The 24,419-nt window shown below is 36.5% G+C and overlaps 1 protein-coding gene across 2 annotated transcripts in view; it reads right to left on the bottom strand.

Moving 5' to 3' along the window:
• Positions 1 to 24,419, bottom strand: part of FBXL5 (F-box and leucine rich repeat protein 5) — a 52,185-nt gene that overhangs the window by 5,674 nt on the left and 22,092 nt on the right. The window contains exons 8-10 of one of the 2 annotated variants that reach the window (XM_082653245.1): positions 24,155 to 24,237; positions 22,542 to 23,267; positions 3,946 to 4,094 (exon numbers count right to left, since the gene is read on the bottom strand). In XM_082653245.1, the coding sequence (XP_082509371.1) occupies positions 3,946 to 4,094; positions 22,542 to 23,267; positions 24,155 to 24,237 (958 nt within the window). Of the gene's footprint in view, positions 1 to 3,945; positions 4,095 to 7,816; positions 7,902 to 22,541; positions 23,268 to 24,154; positions 24,238 to 24,419 lie in introns of those variants that run through there. The other variant, XM_082653244.1, reaches the window with a different exon arrangement.

Genomic DNA, 24,419 nt, shown 5'->3' with positions numbered 1-24,419 from the left:
CATCATAAGGTGAATGACATTCCAGGTGACTGATCCTAAAAATCCATAAAAGTGGTATCATCCATGAATGGGTTTTATTTTGTTGAAGGCCTAGGGCAAAGCAAAAGTGAAGACAACCACTGTTTGTAAGTTAGTTTCATACTGTAGAAAACAGGGGAGAAAGCAATTTCCAAAGCATGGAAATCATAAGCAATGTTAACAGTTAAGACCCTTAAGCATCACAGAAGGACTATTTAGAAAAGGGAATAAATGGACAACAGAATAAACAGGCAACAGAAAAAGTGAGGTAGAATTGGAAAGAAACATGACTAAGATATGTTGGGTTGCCAAATATCTCAAGTAGACAGCTGTGCTTCCACAGACATGGAATTTCAAAGGTAAACATTTGACTTATCACCAGTAAATGTCAATCTTGATATGAGATAATAAACCCAATGGTTATAACAGATGCGGGCTAAATTACGGTAAAGGATAATAAAACAGAAAAATAACATTTGCATAATCATTAAATAAAACCTTTAAATGCATGGTAAAAATAACTTTTGTAAGAGAGCATTTTTTAAAATATTAGTTAAGAAGAGCTATAATGGTAGCTATTGTTATTTTCCCAAATTTTTATTACTGAATTGTTTGTTTTTCCTAGATTTTAAGCATATTACTTATGCTGTATATCTGCACTTACCTTCACTTACCTTTAATTCCTCTTTAACTTAAATTAGAAACATAAGAGAGCAAATCATCTGAAACTGTGTCACCTACTATGATCTAATCTATCTTAATTCACAAATTAAACATACATTGAAATGCAAATCAGTACAAGTTTATTTGCTATCATTGTTCAAATGTTCTTCAGAGCTCTAAAACTAGGCAATTCCATCTAACACTTCTTAAATGACAAGGAATTTTTTAAATGTTATGGCTAAGAAGCCTTTTTTTATACTTAAATCTTAACTTTTTTATCAATCAAATAACAAATTTAAATGTCATGAAAGAATCATTAAGAATAAAAATGGCATTTTATGTTAATGCTTAGTATAGTGCCTTGCTGGCAGCAGACACTGTTTGAATATCTGATTACTAATTTATCTTCTCCAAAATCTCTGCTAATGCTTAGGAAATAGAAAATTTTGTTTTACTTAGCACTTTTTAGTTAATGAGTATTATTTATCAGCATTTACTTCTTTTAGTTAGTAACCTGGTAGTTAACTATGCAAACTCTCTTTTGACAAAATACATTTTTAGTTAAGTGTTACTCTCAAATATTAAAATATAATGTGTCACCTAAATATGCTCCCTATTAGTTTAAGAACATGTATAAAAATATTGACTACTTTCAGAAATAATAAAAATAATAATGAAAAGGGAGCTAAATATTTATAGTCACTAAGTATTTGTACAAGTTGAATTATAATAAAAGATACTGGATGAATCCTGTGTCATCTTGCAAAACTGGATACAATGCAACTTTATTCTAACACTTTCTAGTGTCCATATGGCCTTTTAAGGAAAAGATTGTATCAGGGCATTGCTTTATGAGCAACTGGCTGGAACTCTGGAACATAAGTTCACATGACAAGTCACCCTGTAAACTTTAAAGGATTTCCATTTCCCCCAAATCATGCTTTAAGAAGCTGTAAAAGGAGACTTGGTATTGGATTATACAAGCACGGTCAATTTCCTTTCAAACATTTTAAAGTCAGATATGTTCATTAAAATTCATTTATTGAAAACTACCACTCATTTATCAAAAAAAAATCTTAACATTCAACAAAAAGAATGTAGCAGCTCCTTTGGAACACTTTAATATTTATATATTCAAAACCAGTCAAGATGAAAGGAATTCTAACATACTAACAAAGTGCAAAAGTTTTTAAGTATTTAACTTTATCCCAACACCTAAATTATTTCAAGAAGTTTTTTTTAAAAAGACACACACACACAAAAGTAGTAGGCAGATCATAAAAATGAAGTGAAACCCAATCCCCCTACCAATCCAATAACATCTATATACCCCAAAATAAGTATAACAAATTAGGTTCTGAGATTTATTCCCACCAGCATAACCTATGCTGAAATCAGTGTAGATAATTCAAATGCAACCTACCAATAAGGTGTTTTTCTTACAAAAAATAATTGCTTACTGATTACTTTTCATAATATATCCTATAAGCCTTAGTAAGTACAACAGTGAACCCACAATGACATAACCGTGTATTAAAAATATATATATATATTTTTATTGCATCCCCAAAAGCAGCAAGTGCTGCACTGTAGCACTCACACCTTCTTTTGTACACTTAGCAGGTTGCAACTAAAATGACATTAATTTTCCCCATTCCTTCTTATACACTAAAGGCAACAGAGAGCAAAGAAATGCTTGAAGTTAGTGTTGCTATTTCAAGAACATGGGAGGTCATCTCCTGCATCACCAATGATTCAAGAAACAAAAGAAGTGCTATCTCCTGTCTCTTCATATACATTTTAAGAAAAATCTAATCTCTGAGAAACAGCAGATTTGCTAACTTCTCTGCCTACTGGTATGTCATTAAAGAAGATACTATTCCTCTAGTCTTGCTGGCGTCTGTCAATTTTTCTGCCTGAGAGACTCCGTTTATCTTCCCATGATCTTAAGATGAACTGGACTCTCAAAAATAACAATACATGGGGCTTCCCTGGTGGCGCAGTGGTTGGGAGTCCGCCTGCTAATGCAGGGGACATGGGTTCGTGCCCCGGTCCGGGAAGATCCCACATGCCACAGAGTAGTTGGGCCCATGAGCCATGGCTGCTGAGCCTGTGCTCCGCAACAGGAGAGGCCACAACAGTGAGAGGCCCACGTACCGCAAAAAAAAACATGATGTAAAAAGACACAGTAGAATCTGAACCATGTAAATTTTTTCCAATTATAAACACAGGAGGTTGACTTCCTTACTAATAGTTGAGGAGCAGCTTTTTATGCTTCAGGACTTCAGTCTCTACCAGTGATTATCAAATGCCCAACAGGGCACTGAACGTACTTTGAAAAAGCACATTAAACAGTCCCACTGCAGGGCAGGAATAGGCTTAAAAAATAAAACAAGGGGCTTCCCTGGTGGCGCAGTGGTTGAGAGTCTGGCTGCCGATGCAGCGGACACGGTTCGTGTCCCGGTCTGGGAAGATCCCACATGCCGCCGAGTGGCTGGGCCCGTGAGCCATGGCCACCGAGCCTGCGCGTCCGGAGCCTGTGCTCCGCAAGGGGAGAGGCCACAACAGTGAGAGGCCCACGTACCACAAAAAAAATAAAAAAAATAAAACAAAACAAAAAAAATCAAGAAATGTTTACCTGATGATTGTTAAAAGTAGGTTCAGGGTTCAATCTCCATAATACTATAGGAATTTTAATCACATTTAAAGCACCTCAGCCTCTTCCCAATACCACACTCACCATCCTCCTCAATCTTCCAAGAGATTTATTTGGAACCAGATTCAGGGTCCCTGAGGAGTTCACATTACCAAAGTCCTCCTTTTTCTACTACATTATGAAGTTTTCTTGTCCTACAAGAAAACTAACTCTAACATCCCTAAGAATTAGGTGTATCTAGAACAGCAATACGCTGTATTGTTAATGAGTGCTCTTTCACTCTAGAGGAATTTCCCAAAATTTTATAAGAATTTTAGTAATTCTATAAAAACTTGTCACTTTGGATTGATTAAACTATTACATATTTCTAAAATCTGGCAGAATGGATAGTTGAGATATCTCTCCAAAAGAAAACTTATCTTTAGAAAGATAAGAAAATTTATCTTTAGAAAGATAAGAAAACTTATCTTTCAGACTAAACCTGAAAGTAAAAAATGTTTGGTAATCAGAAATCTAGAAAACAAAATAGAAACCCTAAGAATTTTCAGAACTGTTAAAAATTTTTAAATCAACTCCTCCAAAATTATCCCATTGTTAAAAGGCATTACCGTTAATGTTGTCACAGTAGTAAAAGTATTCATCATTTAGAGAAGGACATGCTGAAACCAAATCCTGCAGGCCTGCACCAGTTACAGTAAGACAACCAGAGAGATTAAGGTGCTCCAAATAAGGTAGCCCTCCTCCCAGAGTCAAAACCCTGTAAGAGAAGCAATTCAACAATTAGAATATATTAACAATTAAAATGTATTGTAAAATCTATGAAAACTTATGTATTCCTATGGCCCAATGGACTATTAACAGACCTTTCAATCTGGTAATGAAAAATTAAAGTATCTCTATAAAACATGACAACTAACTTCATCCTTAGGCAGGATACATTTAACAGAGACATTTCTGAAGACATTCAATAAACAAGTCTATGAAATGTTCTTTATAAGAACATTACAGTAACTCAATTCTTACAGGAAGGAAGTAATGAATCCTGGAATTGTAATCTTCACTCTCCTACTAAACTAAGTAAAAATTATCAAGAAAATTACTAAACAGTTTGGCAGTTCCTCAAAGAGTTAAAGAATCAGCATATACCCAAGAGAAGTGAAAACATATGTTCACAGAAAAACTTGCAAACAAATGTTCACAGCAGCATTATTCATAATATCCAAAAAGTGGAAACAATCCAAATGTCCACTAATCAATGAGTGGATAAACAAAATTTAGTATAAATATCATGTAGCCATAAAGAACTGATACATGCCACAGCATGCATGAACCTTGAAAATACTGTGCTAAGTGAAAAAAATCATACACAAAAGACCACATACTATGTAATTCCACTTATATGAAATATCCAAAATAAGCAGAATAGACAGACAAAGTAAATTAGTGGCTACCAGGGGCTGGGGGCAAAGAGGAATGAAGAATGACTGCTAATGAGTAAATGGCTTCTTTTTGGTTTAATGAAAATGTTTCTAATTTGACAGTGGTAATGGTTGCCAACCTTATAAGTATACTAAAACCACTGATTTGTACCCTTTAAAAGAATGAATTTAATGTGAATTTCATTTCAGTAAAAATGAAAACATTGCTTTTCATGGCATACCCTAGAAGAATTTTAAAAAAACAATTTACATAAAAAGAATAAAATGAGAAATTGACTGAAATGACAATGGCAGAGCTGAAAAATATCAAGAGCAAAACTGAGAACATCAATTCCCTCTATAGAACAGCAAAAACTGGGAAAACTAGAGACAGTCTATCTTGACAGCACTATCCAAAAACTAATAATACAATAAATTTAGTAAAAAAACAAATAGCATGATTATGCAGATACATGGAAATTAGGAAGTAAAGGTAAGTAAAAGTATGTAAACTACTGAGATTAGAATAAACTATGGAAATATTTATATATTCAGTGACAGGCACTGATGGACAAAGATCAGTACATACATTTTAATGTTTTGTCATTGCATGTTTACAAGAAAAACCTGGCCTATCAAAAAGAGCTTATCAAGACCCCAATACACGTGAGAGATTTAAATGCATACTTCTCCTTATATTTTGACTGAAAAAGACTGACTTTTTCTTAAATCATAGATTCCCTGATCCATTCCTACAGTTTAAATTAGTAACAGTGGCAGTTCAGAACTTCAGTGGCTTGACTGGGCCACAGTAATTACAAACAGACATCTTTAAAGGAAGACTATTGTTTAAAGTTTATTGATTCTTTTTTTCCTATAAAGTTGAATAGCTCAGAATAAAAAATAAAACAGCTTCTAAAAAGTGGTCTAAAAGATCTCAGAAGGTATCTCAATGCAGAAACTGCTTCATGTTCTAAAACTTACAAATTTTCAGTACACTGAGGACAGACTGCATGGAATGTAAAACTTTATATCACAAATACACTTGAGTAAACTGTATATGCATTCACTGAGTCTAGTGGGATATCAAACAAGACAAAAGTAAACAAGCAGTTATAATATCATATGGTGAATGCTCTCCTGGGAACGTATTTAAGGGCCTTGGTGGAGGGAGGGGGACAGGGGTCACAAACGGTTTCCCTTAAAAAGTGACGTTTAAACTGGAATGGAGATAGAAATGAACAGAAGTTAGCCAATAAACGTTTGTTAGAGAGAGAGCAAATGCAAATGTATGAAGACAGAGAAATACAGTACAGGCATACCTCAGAGATATTGCAGGTTGAGTTCCAGACCACCACAATAAAGCGAATATCACAATAAAGCAAGCCACACAATTTTTTTGGTTTTCTGGTGCATATAAAAAAGTTAGGTTTACATTATACTGTAGTCTATTAAGTATGCAATAGCAGTATGTCTAAAAAACTATATGCATACCTTAATTAAAAATACTTTATTTTATTGCTAATTGCTAAAAATACTTATTGTATCATCTGAGCCTTCAGCAGCAAGTCATAATCTTTTTGCTGGTGGAGGGTCTTGCCTCCATGTTGACGGCTGCTGACTGATCGAGGTGGTGGTTGAAAGCTGGGGTGGCCATGGCGGTTTCTTAAGATAAGACAACAATGAAGTTTTTTTTGCTGCATTGACTGACTCTTCCTTCCACGAATGATTGCTCTGTAGCATTTTGCCCTACTTCTTTCAAAATTGGAGTCAATTACTTTCAAACCCTGCCACTGCTTTAACAATTAAGTTTATGTAATATTCTAAATCTTTTGTTGCCACTTCAACAGTCTTCACAGCATTTTCACCAGGAGTAGATTCCATCGGAAGAAACCACTTTCTTTGTTCATCCATAAGAAACAACTCCTTATCCATTAAAGTTTTATTACGGATATAATTCAGTCACATTTTCATACTCTACTTTTAATTCTAGTTCTCTTGCTATTTCTAACCTGCAGTTACTTCCTCCAGTGAAGTCTTGAACCCCTCAAAGTCATTCATGAGGGTTGTAATCAATTTCTTCTAAAATCCTGTTAATGTTGATATTCTGATATGTTCCCAAGAATCACAAATGTTCTTCATCGCATCTAGAATAGTGAATCCTTTCAAGAAGATTTTCAATTTACTTTGCCTAGCTCAGAGGAATCACTACCTAAGGCAGCTACATAGCCTTACAAAATGTATTTCTTAAATAGTAAGACTTGAAAGTTGAAATGCCTCCTGGATCAATGGGCTGCAAAATGGATGTTGTGTTAGCAGGCATGAAAACAACATTAATCTCAGCGACTTCCCTGGTGGCACAGTGGTTAAGAATCGCCTGCCAATGCAGGGGACACGGGTTCGATCCCTGGTCCGGGAAGATCCCACATGTCATGAAGCAAGTAAGCCCATGCACCACAACTACTGAGCCTGCGCTCTAGAGCCCACGAGCCAGCTACTGAGCCCACGTGCCCCAACTACTGAAGCCCGCACACCTAGAGCCTATGCTCTGAGACAAGAGAAGCCACTGAAACAAAAAGCCCGCGCACTGCAACAAAGAGTAGCCCCTGCTCACCACAACTACAGAAAGCCCGTGCACAGCAACGAAGACCCAACACAGCAAAAAAGAAATAAATTTATAAAACAAACAACAACAAAAAACATTAATCTCATGGTACATCTCCATCAGAGCTCTTGGGTGAGCAGGTACATTATCTCTGAGCAGTATTTTGAAAGGAATCTTTTTCTTCCTAAGCAGTAGGTCTCAACAGTGGGCTTAAAAAGTCAGTAAATCATGTTGTAAACAGATGTGCTGTCATCCAGGCTTTGTGGTTTCATTTACAGAGCACAAGCAGAGTAGATTTAGCATCATTCTTAAGGGCCCTAGGATTTTCAGAATGGTAAATAAGCACTGGCTTCAACGAAGCCACCAGCTGCATTAACCCCTAATAGAAGAGTCAGCCTGTCCTTTGAAGCCAGGCACTGACTTCTCCTCTGTACTCACCTTGCACTTTTATGTTATGGCTTCTTTCCTTAAATCTCATGAACCAACCTCTGCTCGCTTCCAACTTTTCTTCTGCAGCTTCCTCACCTCAGCCTTCACAGAACTGAAGAGAGTTAGGGTCTTGCTGTGAATTAGGCTTTGGCTTAAAAGAATACTGTGGCTAGTTTGATCTTCTATCCAGACCACTAAAACTTTCTCCTTATCAGCAAAAAGGCTGTTTCACTTTCTTACCATTCATGTGTTCAATAGAGTAGCACTTTTAATTTACTTCAAGAACTTCTCCTTTGCTTGTATAGCCTGGCTAACTGTTTGGTGCAAAAGACCTAGCTTTCAGCCTATCTTGCTTGGCTTTTGACGTGCCTTCCTCACTAAGTGTAATCATTTCTAGATTTTGATTTAAAGTGAGAGATGTGTGACTCATTTTACTTGAATACTTAGAGGCCACTGTAGGGTTATTAATTGGCCTAATTTCAATACTGTTGTGTCTCAGGAAATAGGGTGGCAGGAGAAGATGGAGAGAGATGGGGGAATAGCCAGTTGAAGCAGTCAGAACACACACAGTATTTATCGATTAAGTTTGCCATCTTATATGGTTTGTGGCACTCCAAAACAATTACAGTAGTATCATCAGAGATCACTGATCACAGATCACCATAACAAATATAATAATAATGGAAGTTTGAAATACTGAAGAATTAAAGTGTGACACAAAACCGTGAAGCAAGCAAATATCGTTAGAAAAATGGGACTGACAGACCTGCTCGATACAAGGTTGCCACAAACCTTCAATTTGTATAAGACGCAATTATCTGCAAAGCACAATAAAGCAAAGTACAATGAAACAAGGTATGCCTGTATACCTGGAGGAAACGAAAATAGCTGAGTATGGTTAAAGAAAGGATGGTTTTGTGTGTTTGTGTGTTATGTTTATGTTTACCTACTTGCTGTCTTTTTTTTGGCAGAGGTGAAGATGTGAGGAAGTAAAAGGAAGAGATTTAAAGAAGGTAACAAGATATAAACTACAGAGGCAAGCAAGGGCCAAGAATCTGAACTTTAACCAAAGGGCAATAAGACTCACTGAAACGCTTAAAGGAGTAATAACAAGTAATAAGAAATGCATACTAGAAAGATCACTCTAGTCTACTTTTTATCACCAATACCCAAGTATGTCAGGCACAGGCCTACACAGTAAAATGCAAAATACATTCTTTGCTCTCAAACAAAGAAAGAAACATTTAAACAAAGTATTAATAATGCATGCAATAAGAAAAAAAGTTTTAGAAATATATACAAATTACAGAAATAATACAGACCAGGGAGTGATTCAAAGTAGTAATCTTTAAAAGATCAGAACAAAATCCAGAATTCAACAATGTATAATTCACATTATCTGGTATCCAATCAAAAACTACTAAACACTCAAAGAATCAGAAAAAAAGAATCAATAGAAACAGACCAATAAATGATAAAGATGATGAAATTAGGAGATAATGACTTTAAAACAGATTTCATATTTTAAATATGCTCAAGGATTTAAAAGAAAATATGAACATAATGAAACAAAAAACATGTCTATATATTAGTTTTTTTTATGTTTTAATATATTTACATACATTATTGATGTGCTTATATGTGTGTGTATATGTATATATCAGGGAGGATCACGAGTGTACCAAATGAAACTTCTAGAGATGAAAAATACAATATCTGAAATAAAAAATACACTGAACGAGATTAGCAGTAATTAGACATTGCAAAAATTAGTGGACTTGAAGAACAACCAGATTAACCAAAATGAAGCACCAAGAGAAAAAAGAACAAAAACAGTAAGGAAAAGAAAAAGCCCTGGTGTTATGGGTTGAATTGTGTCCCCTCCCACCCCCATCAAAAAAAGATATGTTGAAGTCTTAACCCTCAGTATCATAAATGTGACTTTAGTTGGAAATACGGTCTTTGCAGATTTAAGATCAGGTCATTAGGGTGGGCCTTAATCCAATATGACTGATGTCCTCCTAAGAAGAGGGATATTTAGACACACACACACGGATAATGCCATGTGAAGACGCATAGATATACAGACACAAAAAGGAGATGGCCGTGTGAAGACTGAGGCAGAGATTGGGGTTATAGTGCCACAAGCCAAGCAACACCTGGGTCTATGAAAAGTTTCAAGAGTTAAGAAAGGATGCTCCCTTAAAGGTTTCAGAGGGAACATGGTTTGGCCAACACCCTGATTATTGAACTCTAATCTCCAGAACTCTAAGAGAATAAATTTCTATCATTCTAATCACCTAGCTTGTGGTACTTTGTCATGACAGTCCAGGGAACTATTACACTAAAGTGACCTATAGTACAGTATCAAGAAGTCTGACATACATGGAAGTCCCAGCAAGAAGCAGGGGTAAGAGAATAGGGAGGAGAGAAAAAGTACTTGAGGAAATAATAGCTGAATTTTGTTTTTCAATTTTATGAAAGCTAGGAATAACATATCCAAGAATCTCAATTAACCCCAAGCAAGATAACAATGAAGATAACCACACCAAGGCATACCATATGCAAACTGCATTAAAAGCAGAAATAAAATTTTAAAGCAGCTAAAGAAAAAACATACATAATATACGGAAGAACAAAGATAAAAATTTAATACAATTCTCATAAATGACGCAAGCTGAAAGACAATGTAACATCTTAAAAGTGCTAAAACAAAACTACCAACTTAGAATTCTATACACAGTGAAAATCCTTCTAAAATGAAGGTGAAATAAAGAGTTTTTCAGACAAGAACTGAGAGTTTACTGACAAAAGACTTAACAGTACAAAAAACTACAGAGAACTCTGCAGGCAAAAGAAAAACAATACCAAATGGAAACATGAAACTGTACAAAAGCATGAAGAATGGCAAAAAAGGTGAAATAAGACTTCTTTGTTAATTTTTTCTAAAAGACAATTGTTTGGGACTTCCCTGGTAGTCCAGTGGTTAAGACTTCACCTTCTAATGCAGGGGGTACGGGTTCAATCCCTGGTCGGGGAGTTAAGATCCCACATGCCTCATGGCCAAAAAAAAAAAAAAAAGACAATTGTTTAAAGAAAAAATATTAACAATGTATTATGGGGTTTAAAACATATATAGAAATAAAATATATAACAAAAACAGCACAAAGAATGGGGAGGGGAACAGGCGATTACTGTTTTAAGATTCTTACATTCTATGTGAAATGGTATAATACTGTTTGAAGGTAGAAAGCAATTAGTTAAAAATGCATCCACAAAAGCATAAAACAGTAATTATAAATCTACATTAAAGGGCACACAATGTATAAAGCTGTAACCTGTACCAATAACAATATAAAGGAGATGAGACAGAGATGTCAAGAGTGGAGTATTTGTACATGATTGAAACTAAGCTGGTTGTCAAACTAGGTTGTTTTAAGATCAAGATGTTAATTGTATCCCTAAGGTAACAACTAAAAAAATAACTTTAAAAAACAAAGAAAATGGAGAAAAAGGGAATCAAATGGTATATTACAACAAAACAAAACATAAAAAGAGGAAGTCACTGAGAAAATGAGGAACAAAAGCATGTAAAACATAAGGAAAAGAAATAGATAAATGGCATAAGTAAAGTCTCCTTTATCAGTAATTACTTTAAAAATGAATCCATCAAATTCTCCTTCTGAAAGGCAGAGATTAACAGACTATATTAAAAATTTTTTAACTTCAGAATTTTAAAAACATGATCCATCTATATACTCTTTATTAGAGACCTCACTTTAGATGCAAAAACACTAAGAGGTTAAAAGTAAAAGCATGAGAAAAGATACTCCAAGCAAAAAGTAAACAAAAGGGGGGAGTTCCCTGGCAGTCAAGTGGTTAAGACTCCAGGCTTCCACTGCAGGGGGCACGGGTTCAATCCCTGGTCAGGGAACTAAGATTCTGCATGCCACATAGTGAGGCCAAAAAAACAAGGTAACAAAAACAGAGCAAGAGTGACTATAATACTGTGAAACAAAAAAGACTTCAAATTTTTAAATGTTTACAAAAGGCAAAGGGTATTAGGATATTATATATTGGTAAAAGGTGTACTCCACCAAGATTAAAAAAAACTGAGAACATATACACACTTAACAACAGAGCCCCAAAATATATGATACAAAATTGATAGAACTAAAGGGAAAAATGAAAAGTCCTACAAAAATAGTCAGAAATACAATACCCCAATTTCAATAATGGATAGAACAAGTGGACAGAAGATCAAGAGGGAAATAGAGAACTTGAACTACACTATTAACAGATTAGTCCTACCAAACATACAGAGAACATTCCGGTTAAAAACAGCAGAATACACATTCTTCTCAAGTGCACATGGAATACTCAGATCACGTTTGGCCACAAAAAAAGGCTTAATAAATTTTAAAAGGTTGAACTCATAGAAAGTATAACTTCGCTTCTTTGAAAAGATCATCAAAACTTGACATTTAGTTAGTATAACTAAGAAAAAAAGAGGACTCAAATTACCAATGTAAGAAATGAACATTAGGGGACTTCCCTGGTGGCACAGTGATTAAGAATCCGCCTGCCAATGCAGGGGACATGGGTTCGAGCCCTGGTCCGGGAAGATCCCATATGCCACGGAGCAACTAAGCCCGTGTGCCACGACTACTAAGCCTGCACCCTAAAGCCCGCAAGCCACAACTACTGAAGCCCACATGCCTAGAGCCCATGCTCTGCAACAAGAGAAGCCACTGCAATGAGAAGCCCGCACACTGCAACAAAGAGTAGCCCCCGCTACTCTTCTCTACTCTAGAGAAAGCCCATGCGCAGCAAGGAATACCCAACACAGCCAAAAATAAATAAATAAATATTAGAAATGAAAGTTAGGACATTACTACCGATTTTACAGAAATAGAAAGGATTATAAAATAGTACCATGAACAACTGTATATCAACAAATTGTATAACCTAGATGAAGTAGACAACTCCCCTAGAAACACAAAAAGTAACAAAACTGACTCAAGGAAAAAAACAAACAAACAAACAGAAAATCAGAATACACCTACAACAAGTAAGGAGACTGAATTAGTAATCAAAGCTTCCCAACTAAGAAATCAAAATCAGATGCCTCACTGGTGAATTCCACTAAACATTTAGAGAAGTAACAATCCTTCTCAAACTCTTAAAAAACACTGAAGAGGAGGAAGACTTCCTACTCATTCTATGAGGCCAGTATTATTACCCTGATACCAAAGCTAGACAAAGGCACAAGAAAAGAAAACTACAGGCCAAATGTCCCTTACAAATATAGATGCAAAAATCCACAGCAAACACGAGCAAACTGAATCCAGGAGCATATTAAACAGATTACACACCATGACCAAGTGAGTTTTATCCCAGGGATGCACGGGTGGTTCTCAATCAAATTAACATATCACACTAATAGAATGAAGGAGAAAAAAATACATGATCATCTCAACTGATGCAGAAAGAGCATGTGACAAAATCAAATACACTTTTATGATAAAAATACTCAGTAAACTAGGACTAGAAGAGAACTTCCTCAACATAAGAAAAGCCATATATGGAAAACACACAGCTAACACAGTTAATGATGAAAGACTGAAAGCTCTTCCCCTAAGATTAGAAACAAGATAAGGATGCCCACTATGGATGCTTCCACTTAATACAGTACTGGAAATTCTAGCCAGAGCAATTAAACCAGAAAAAAAAATTATTTTAAGGCATCTAAGTTGGAAAGGGAGAAGTAAAATAATCTCTGTTTGTAGATGACATGATCTTATACATAGAAAACTCTCAAGAATTCACACCAAAAAAAACTGTATTAAGAGCTAAAAAACAAATGTGGAAGAGTAGCAGGATACAAAATCCACATTCAAAAATCAGTTAGGGGCTTCCCTGGTTGTGCAGTGGTTAAGAATCCGCCTGCCAAAGCAGGGGACACGGGATCAAACCCTGGTCTGGGAAGATCCCACATGCCGCAGAGCAACTAAGCCTGTGCACTGCAACTACTGAAGCCCGTGCTCTGCAACAAGAAATCCACTACAGTGAGAAGTCCGTGCAATGCAAGAAAGAGTAGCCTCTGCTCTCCACAACTAGACAAAGCCCACGTGCAGCAACGAAGACCCAACACAGCCAAAAATACATAAATTAATTTTTTAAAAATCAGTTATATTTCTATACGCTAGCAATGAACAATCTGAAAAAGAAATTAAGAAAATTCCACTTAAAATAGCATCAAAAAATTAAAATACTTAAGAATTAACTTAACTAAGGCAAAAGACTTGTACACTGAAAACTGCAAAACACTGCTAAAATAAATTAAAGAACAAATGACAACAAGGACTCAAATACTTGTATGCCAATATTCACAGCAGCATTATTCACAACAGCTAACAGGGCGAACAATCCAAGTGCCCATCGATGATGACATCAATGACAAACAGATAAACAAAATGTGGTATATAAATACAGAATATCATTCAGCTATAATAAGGAATGAAGTTCTGATACATTCACAACGTGAATGAACCTTGAATACATTATGCTAAGTGAAATAAGCCAGACAGAGAGGACAAGTATTGTATGTTTCCACTTACATGATGTATCTATGTTGTATAAATGATGCAAATACATAGAGACAGAAAGTAAAACAGTAGGGAGCCTGGGAGGGTTGGAAGAGTAAGCAGTTACTGCTTGATAGTTACACTTTCTGTTGTGAGTGCTGAAAAAGTTTTGGAAATATTTGCAATGTTATACAACATTGTGAACTCAGAGGGCCACTGAGTTGTACACTTAAAAATCATTAAAATGGAAGGACTGGTTCAAGATGGCGGAGTAGAAGGACGTGCTCTCACTCCCCCTCGCGAGAGCACCGGAATCACAACTAACTGCTGAAAAATCACTGACAGAAAGACACTAGAACTCAGCAAAAAAGATACCCCACATCCAAAGACAAAGAAGCCACAATGAGATGGTAGGAGGGGTGCAATCACAATAAAATCAAATCCTGTAACTGCTGGGTGGGTGACTCACAAACTGGAGAACACTTATACCACAGAAGTCCACCCACTGGAGTGAAGGTTCTGAGCCCCACGTCAGGCTTCCCAACCTCGGGGTCCACCAACAGGAGGAGGAATTCCCAGAGAACCAGACTTAGAAGGCTACTGGGATTTGATTGCAGGACTTCAACAGCACCGGGGGAAAGAGACCCCACTCTTGAAGGCCACACACAAAATAGTGTGCGTATCGGGACCCAGGGGAAGGAGCAGTGACCCCATAGGAGACTGAACTAGACCTACCTGCTAGTGTTGGAGGGTCTCCTGCAGAGGCGGGGGGTGGCTGTGTCTCACCATGAGGACAAGGACACTGGCAGCAGAAGTTCTGGGAAGTACTCCTTGGCATGAGCCCTCCCAGAGTCCGCCTTCAGACCCACCAAAGAGCCTGGGTAGGCTCCAGTGTTGGGTCGCCTCAGGCCAAACAACCAACAGGGAGGGAACCCAGCCCCACCCATCAGCAGACAACCAGATGAAAGTTTTACTGAGATCTCCCCACCACAGCAACAGCCAGCTCTACCCACCACCAGTCCCTCCCATCAGGAAACTTGCAAAACCCTCTTAGATAGCCTCATCCACCAGAGGGCAGACAGCAGAAGCAAGAAGAACTACAATCCTGCAGCCTGTGGAACAAAAACCACATTCACTTCAGAAAGACAGACAAGATGAAAAGGCAGAGAGCTACGTACCAGATGAAGGAACAAGATAAACCCCCAGAAAAACAACTAAATGAAGTGGAGATAGGCAACCTTCCTGAAAAGAATTCAGAATAATTATAGTGAAGATGATCCAGGACCTTGGAAAAAGAATGGAGGCAAAGATCCAGAGGATGAAAGAAATGTTTAACAAAGACCTATAAGAATTAAAGAACAAACAAACAGATATGAACAATACAATAACTGAAATGAAAAATAAAGGAGAAAGAACCAATACCAGAATAACTGAGGCAGAAGAACGGATATGTGACCTGGAAGACAGAATGGTGGAATTAACTGCCATGAAACAGAAGAAAGAAAAAAGAATGAAAAGAAATGAAGACAGACTAAGAGACCACTGGGACAACATTAATAAATGCAACAACATTCACATTATAGGGGTCCCAGAAGAAGAGAGAGAGAAAGGACCCGAGAAAATATATGAAGAGATTATAGTCGAAAACTTCCCTAACATGGGAAAGGAACTAGCCACCCAAGCCCAGGAAGCACAGAGACTCCCAGGCAGGACAAACCCAAGGAGAAACATGACAAGACACACAGAAAACAAATTGGAAAAAATTAAAGACAAAGAAAAATTACTGAAAGCAGCAAGGGAAAAACTACAAATAACATACAAGGGAACTCCCATAAGGTTAATAGCTGATTTCTCAGCAGAAACTCCACAAGCCAGAAGGGAGTGGCATGATATACTTAAAGTGATGAAAGGGAAGAACCTACAACCCAGATTACTCTACCCGGCAAAAAAAGAAAATTACGGAAATATATCACAGATGAATATAGATACAAAAATCCTCAACAAAATACTAGCAAACAGAATCCAACAGCACATTAAAAGGATCATACACCATGATCAAGTGGGACTTATCCCAGGGATGCAAGGATTCTTCAATATACGCAAGTCAATCCATGTGATACACCGTATTAACAAACTGAAGAAGAAAAAGCATATGATCACCTCAATAGATGCAGAAAAAGCTTTTAACAAAATTCAACACCCATTTATGATAAAAACTCTCCAGAAAGTGGGCACAGAGGGAAGTTACCTCAACATAATAAAGGCCATATACAACAAACTCATAGCAAACATTGTTCTCAGTGGTGAAAAACTGAAAGCACTTCCTCTAAGATCAGGAACAAGACAAGGATGTCCACTCTCACCAGTATTATTCAACATACCTTTGGAAGTCCTAGCCAGGGCAATCAGAGAAGAAAAAGAAATAAAAGGAAGACAAATTGGAAAAGAAGAAGTAAAACTGTCACTGTTTGCAGATGACATGATACTATACATAGAGAATCCTAAAGATACCACCAGAAAACTACTAGAGCTAATCAATGAATCCGGTAAAGTTGCAGGATACAAAATTAATGCACAGAAATCTCTTGCATTCCTATACACTAATGATGAAAGATCTGAAAGAGAAATTAAAGAAACACTCCCATTTACCACTGCAACAAAAAGAATAAAATACCTAGGAATAAACCTACTTAGGGAGACAAAAAACCTATATGCAGAAAACTATAAGACACTGATGAAAGAAATTAAAGATGATACCAACAGATGGAGAGATATACCATGTTCTTGGACTGGAAGAATCAATATTGTGAAAATGACTATACTACCCAAAGCAATCTACAGATTCAATGCAATCCCTATCAAACTACCAATGGCGTTTTTTATGGAACTAGAACAAAAAATTTTAAAATTTGTATGGAGACACAAAAGACCCTGAATAGCCAAAGCAGTCTTGAGGGAAAAAAATGGAGCTAGAGGAATCAGATTCCCTGACTTCAGACTATACTACAAAGCTACAGTAATCAAGACAATATGATACTGGCACAAAAACAGAAATACAGATCAATGGAACAAGATAGAAAGCCCAGAGATAAACCCACGCACCTATGGTCAACTAATCTATGACAAAGGTGGCAAGGATATACAATGGAGAAAAGACAGTCTCTTCAATAAGTGGTGCTGGAAAAACTGGACAGCTACATGTAAAAGAATGAAATTAGAACACTCCCTAACACCATACACAAAAATAAACTCAAAATGGATTAGAGACCAAAATGTAAGACCAGATACTATAAAACTCTTAGAGGAAAACCTAGGAAGAACACACTTTGACATAAATCACAGCAAGATCTTTTTTTGATCCACCTCCTAGAGTAATGGAAATAAAAACAAAAATAAACAAATGGGATCTAATGAAACTTAAAACCTTTTGCAAAGCAAAGGAAACTACAAACAAGACGAAAAGGCAACCCTCAGAATGGGAGAAAATATTGGCAAACAAATCAACAAAGGATTAATCTCCAAAATATATAAACAGCTCATGCAGCTCAATATTAAACAAACAACCCAATCCAAAAATGGGCAGAAGACCTAAATAGACATTTCTCCAAAGAAGACATACAAATGGCCAAGAAGCACATGAAAAGCTGCTCAACATCACTAATTATTAGAGAAATGCAAATCAAAACTACAATGAGGTATCACCTCACACCAGTTAGAATGGGAATCACTGGAAAATCTACAAACAACAAATGCTGGAGAGGGTGTGGAGAAAAGGGAACCCTCTTGCCCTGTTGGTGGGAATGTAAATTGATACAGCCACTACGGAGAACAGTATGGAGGTTCCTTAAAAAACTAAAAATAGAATTACCAAACGACCCAGCAATCCCACTACTGGGCATATACCCTGAGAAAACCGTAATTCAGAAAGAGTCATGTACCACAATGTTCATTGCAGCACTATTTAAAATAGCCAGGACATGGAAGCAACCTAAATGCCCATCGACAGACCAATGGATAAAGAAGGTGTGGTATATACATACAATGGAATATTACTCAGCCATAAAAAGGAATGAAACCGAGTCATTTGTAGAGATGTGGATGGATCCAGAGACTGTCATACAGAGTAAAGTAAGTCAGAACGAGAAAAACAAATATCACATATTAACGCAAATATGTGGAACCTAGAAAAATGGTACAGATGAACCAGTTTGCAGGGCAGAAATAGACACACATGTACAGAACAAACATGGACACCAAGGGGGGAAAGTGGCGAGGGGGGTGGTGGTGGTGTGATGAACTGGGAGATTGGTACTGACACATATACATTAATATGTATAAAATGGATAACTAGTAAGAACGTGCTGTTTAGAAAAATAAATAAAATAAAATTTAAGAAAAAATCGTTAATATGGTAACCTTTGTGGTTTGTATATTTTACCACAATTTTATTTACAAGGTACATACAAACCCTAAAGCAAACACTAAATAAATGATATACTAACCAAGAGTAGAGATAAAACTGATACTAAAAGTACTGGGTTGGCCAAAAAGTTCGTTCGTATTTTCCGTAAGATGGCTTTAGTAGGGCTTAGTTATATTTAAGTTCATTTGAAACAATTTTGTTAGATTGTCTTGTGACAGCTGTCATATCAGTGTGCATTTAAAAAAAACTTATCAAAAGTAGTGAATTTTTGTGTAGCCACTTAAAAATTGAAGATGGAAGAAAAAGCAACATTTTCGACATATTATGCTTTCTTATTTCAAGAAAGGTGAAAATGCAACTGAAACACGAAAAAAGATTTGTGCAGTGTATGGAGATGATGCTATGACTGATCGAAAGTGTGAGTGGTTTGCGAAGTTTCATGCTGGAATTTCTTGCTGGATGATGCTCCACAGTCAGGTAGACCAGCTGAGGTTGATAGCTACCAAATGAAGACATTCACTGAGAACAATCAACGTTATACCATGCAGGAGATAGCCGACATACTCAAAATATCCAAATCAAGCACTGAAAATCATTTGCACCAGCTTGGTTATGTTAATCGCTCTGATGTTTGGGTTCCACAAAAGTTAAGTGAAAAAAACCTTCCTGACTGTATTTCCGCATGCAATTCTCTACTGAAACGTAACAAAAACATTCCATTTTGAAACAAATTGTGACAGGCGATGAAAAGTGGATACTGTACAATAATGTGGAACGGAAGAGGTCGTGGGCAAGCAAAATGAACTGCCACCAACCACAACAAAGGCCGGTCTTCACCCAAAGAAGGTGATGTGTATATGGTGGGACTGGAACAGAGTCCTCTACTATGAGCTCCTTCCAGAAACCAAAAGGTTAATTCTAACAAGTACTGCTCCCAATTAGACCAACTCAAAAGCAGCACTCAACGAAAAGCGTCCGGAATTAGTCAACAGAAAACGCACAATCTTCCATCAGGGTAACACAAGACCGCATGTTTCTTTGATGACCAAGCAAAAACTGTTACAGCTTGGCTGGGAAGTTCTGATTCATCTGCTGTATTCACCAGACATTGCACCTTCAGATTTCCATTATTTTGTTCGGTCTTTACAAAATTCTCTCAATGGAAAAAATTTCAATTCCCTGGAACACTAAAAGGCACCTGGAACAGTTCTTTGCTCAAAAAGATAAAAAGTTTTGGGAAGATGGAATTATGAAGTTGCCTCAAAAATGGCAGAAGGTGGTGGAACAAAACAGTGAATATGTTGTTCCATAACGTTCTTGGTGAAAATGAAAAATGTCTTTTATTTTTACTTAAAAACCAAAGGAAATTTTTGGCCAACCCATACTTAATAAATCCAAAGCAAGTCAGGAAAAGACAAAACAAGAATAAAGAAAAGAGAAACAGGGGGAAAACAAACAGTAAGATGGTAGGCATAAATTTAACCATATCAGTAATTACATTAAATGCATATTGTGAAACCGAAAGATTAAATGACAGAATGTTTAACTGTAACACCCAACTATACATGCTATCTGCAAAAGATTCAAGAGCAGTTGCCTTGGATTCAAGGAGAAAAGGAATAGTTTGTACCGAAACAATAATGGCAATGTGAGGGGGCCAAAGAAGGCTGAAAATTTAAACAGGCTACTTCTACTCAATGACAGCCAAAATTTATTTTATGTCATTCCTATGAAAACCAGATAATGCTGCATGAAGACTACACACTACACTATATGTTCCCTACGGCTTCAATCTAGTTTAAAACTTTGATTTTCAACCTACATTTTTACAGTGAATGCTCTTTTAACAAGCCCCATAACCAACTTGCCAAAATTCATGCTACCCATCCCTGAATAAAACATAATGACTATTACAGAAGGATACACAGAATACTCCCAACTAGCAACTCTGTTCCCCCAAGTTGAGGTGAATGCTTGCACAAGTTGTATTTGTTCTCAAACCTGAACACCAGCTGAACTTATTAAGTTAACTGAAATACTTTTTAAACCAACAGAATAAATGCAAGAAGAAAGCTGTTTCTAAAAATCAAATTTGTAGTTTCGATCTCCTTAGCTTCTCTCCCAGGAAATGCACAGAAAATTCACTCTCTAACTTCATCCCAATCTCTACTTAAAAAAATGCTTCTTTTCAAGGCCTTTCCTGTCCATCAAATGTGAAGGAGCATTCTCTGTATTCTCTACCCCATAGACATATTTCACTTTTCTTCAGAACATTCAGTCTGATATTACATCTTTATTGTCTTATTTCTACCATTAGATTATAAACTCTATGAAAGCAGGAAATTTGAGTCATTTATTCTGGATCCCGAGCAGTTAGAAGAGGGCAAGTCACACAACAGATGCTCAATAAATATTTAAATGATTAAGAAAGACTCCTTCAAGATAATCTGATTAAAAGGAGCTGCACTTTTTAAAATCTGAGCTGCACTCAGATTGCAGCTTTTTTGATAAGCTACCAGTCCAAATAATATCAAGTAAGATAGTTCCTGTGCTCCCCATTCCCCAAATGAATTCTTCCCTGAATTCAAACTCTGTCATAGCCTTATTCCCCACTATTCCCCAATACACATCCTTCTCTACAACCAAACGGGAATACTCCTTTGAACATCCCCCACTGAGTTCAATTTAATCTGCTAAAGATCATACTTAAAAGACAAGAGGGGGTAATAGGCTTTATGTTGGATGAATTTTCATTGTTTAACATGCCTGACACCCCATTTATTAAGGAGCCCTAGTAAAATTCAAGTCTATTACAGGGTAAAAGAGAAAACATAAAGTCAATTTCTGAAGGCTCATGCCACAGATAATCAAACAATTATTAACTCTGAGAACAACCATAACAGCAAAATACCCTAACAACAGTTAAACAGTGCTTTACCGTGGGCTCAAATGATCCCTACTGCTTGGAATGGTCTCTTCTCCCTCTGCCACCTATCAAAATCCTTCATCCATCTTCAAGGTTCAATTAAGGGCCACCTCTTCATTACATTTTATCTTTTTTTTTTTTAAAGATTAAAAAATTTTTTTTTGATGTGGACCATTTTTAAAGTCTTTATTGAATTTGTTACAATATTGCTTCTGTTTTACGTTTAGGTTTTTTGGCCACGAGGCATGTGGGATCTTAGCTCCCCGACCAGAGATCGAACCCACACCCCCTGCATCAGAAGGCAAAGTCTTAACCACTGGACTGCCAGGGAAGTTCCTCTTCATAACATTTTCTGATCATTTGCTGCAACTGGATGAGAAGTCTCTCTCTCTCTCCTTTGATCCCCATAGAATCTTTAATTCAGCATCCCTTAAAGGATGTACACAAATAATACACAGAATATAGTGTACATATTTTCTTCTCTGTTACAAGTCCTAGAGGGTAAAAACTGTATCTTATTCATCTTTACATCCACTAAAGCACCTTAGAAAATGTGTTGCATGTATTTATTGTGTTGTAAGTATTTATTAAACTTTTAAATTTATGTTCTTCCACATTACAAAGCAATTGAACTGACTGAAACTTCATGCTGAAGTTTTATCGTTCCAAAATTTTGCAGTAGGACAACTCTTTGAAGTGGTTAACTCTTTCGGTTAAATAAATCAGCTGAAAGGAATGACTTAGATTCAAAATTTTCCACTCCATTTGAGAATGAGAACATGCTCATTTCCTAATACTCTGCAACAGATTACTTACCTGAGACCATGGTCTGTGATCTGATAACATCCGGACAGACTGAGAAACAGAAGTACACGCCCAGTCTCTTGATCAGTTTTTTCACTCCCAGAGTAAATTAAGTCTGTTCCCCTAAGCAATCTAGTCCTTGATGCTTTTCTACACAATGCAGAAGACTCCGGGAGTGCTGACATAGTTCTTAAAGCTGTTCCTGTACAACAAAATGAATGACCACAATACGCGAAGGCTGGAGAAGCACAATGCTGCTGCCAACAGACACTAGTCCTTAGTCCAACAATATCCTTACTGTAACAACCGGAGGAGGAACAACTAAAATTGGATGCTGTTTCCATTACACAAAGACTTTCAACATTTCTATGTCTCCATTCTACAGCATCTTCAATATCAGCCAAATCTTCAGCATCTAACATCCACACATAAGGAGAAGTGAAATTTTCAGAAGAAATAGGTTTAGTCCAGGGGTGTTCATTATCTATTTCTTCTCCGATGCCCTTGTTAGTTATATCGGGCAAACAAGCATACTGCTTGGTGGACTGCATGGTAATGTCTTTATTTTTCCAGGTAGTCGAAGCAATTTTGCTTGTTGGAGTTTTCAAAAGGCCACTCTGATGAGATGTCAAAATTCCAAGAGCTCTAGAAATCTTCTCTAGAGCCACATCTGTGATTTTTTCACATCCAGATAGATCAAGATGCCGAAGACTCTGGCAGCAACCAAGCCAAGACCAACTATAATTAAGAGGTAACAAAACTATTAGTGGATATTGTTAAATTCTTCAAAAGATTTGATTATACGTAAGTAAATGGAAACTACAAGAAAGATTTTAAATCTAATATAATCAATCATTTACTGAATATCTGTTGTTAGGCACTACTTTAAATGCTAGGAATATGAAAAGACAATAAGAGTAATGAGGAACTAAGAGTATTGCTAACCCAAAAGAAGAGTAGGAAAGGAGAAGGGTATGGAAGGGAGAGACTGTTTTTCATCCTGAAAAATAACCAATAGAGGAAAGGCTCTACAGACATGAAAGAAAGAAAATAATAATTAGAGGAGAAAGATTCAGTAGAACAAGCTCTAGGAATTAGTAGAGAATTAGCCTTAGCCAGAGAAGAATACATTTCTCCCTCTGAAATTGGAAAAGAGGTGCTGATATAAATGCTAGGGTGGGAAACAGCAGGGCGAGGTAGAATAAGAAGGAAAGTAGCAGCATCCAAAGAAATAAAATCTGAGGGTTGCTTGAAGAAAGTGTTAAAATTTTAGAATAACTATGAAGAGGGAGCTTTGCCAAATGGTACTGGGAGCCCAACTGAAAATGAAAACTTCTTTAAAACACAGTACCAAGCTACATGGTTACACAGCAAGGCTCAAAAGCCTAGACACAGTACAAGATTATAAAGGTGATAGGATGATACATATATAAGTTTTGAATCAGCTGGGACCTAAGGACAAAAGCAAAGAATTGGAGGGTGCTACTACCATAACATGACCAAAATCTGATAGTAGAAAGTAATAGTATGATTAAACTGTAATTATGTAAATGAAAAACTACAGAACAATTCTACTGATTCATAGTTAAGAAATCATTAAATTTATATATTCAAAATTAACTAACCTGTCAAATGCAGAATCTGAAATGTCAGTTTGGGTAAGATCCAAATGTTCCAAGTTAGGACAAAGCTCTAAAATCTGCCTAACCTAAGAGGGAAAAAAAAGTCACTGTGAAGATCTGCAGAATTTAGTTAGGTTAGAGACATAACTTTTAGTAAGTAATATATAATTTTTAGTAAGTAATATAACCAGTGGTTCTCACACTTTTCTGCATGTAAAAATCACTTCAATTCTGCCTTACAAATATATATTGTGATGAAATCCCAGAA

Source organism: Grampus griseus (assembly GCF_964374135.1).
Source record: "Grampus griseus genome assembly, chromosome: 4".
In the NCBI taxonomy this organism is placed as follows: domain Eukaryota; kingdom Metazoa; phylum Chordata; class Mammalia; order Artiodactyla; family Delphinidae; genus Grampus; species Grampus griseus.
Note: the sequence above shows the minus strand (reverse complement) of the source record. Positions and strands in the feature narration are given on the sequence as shown.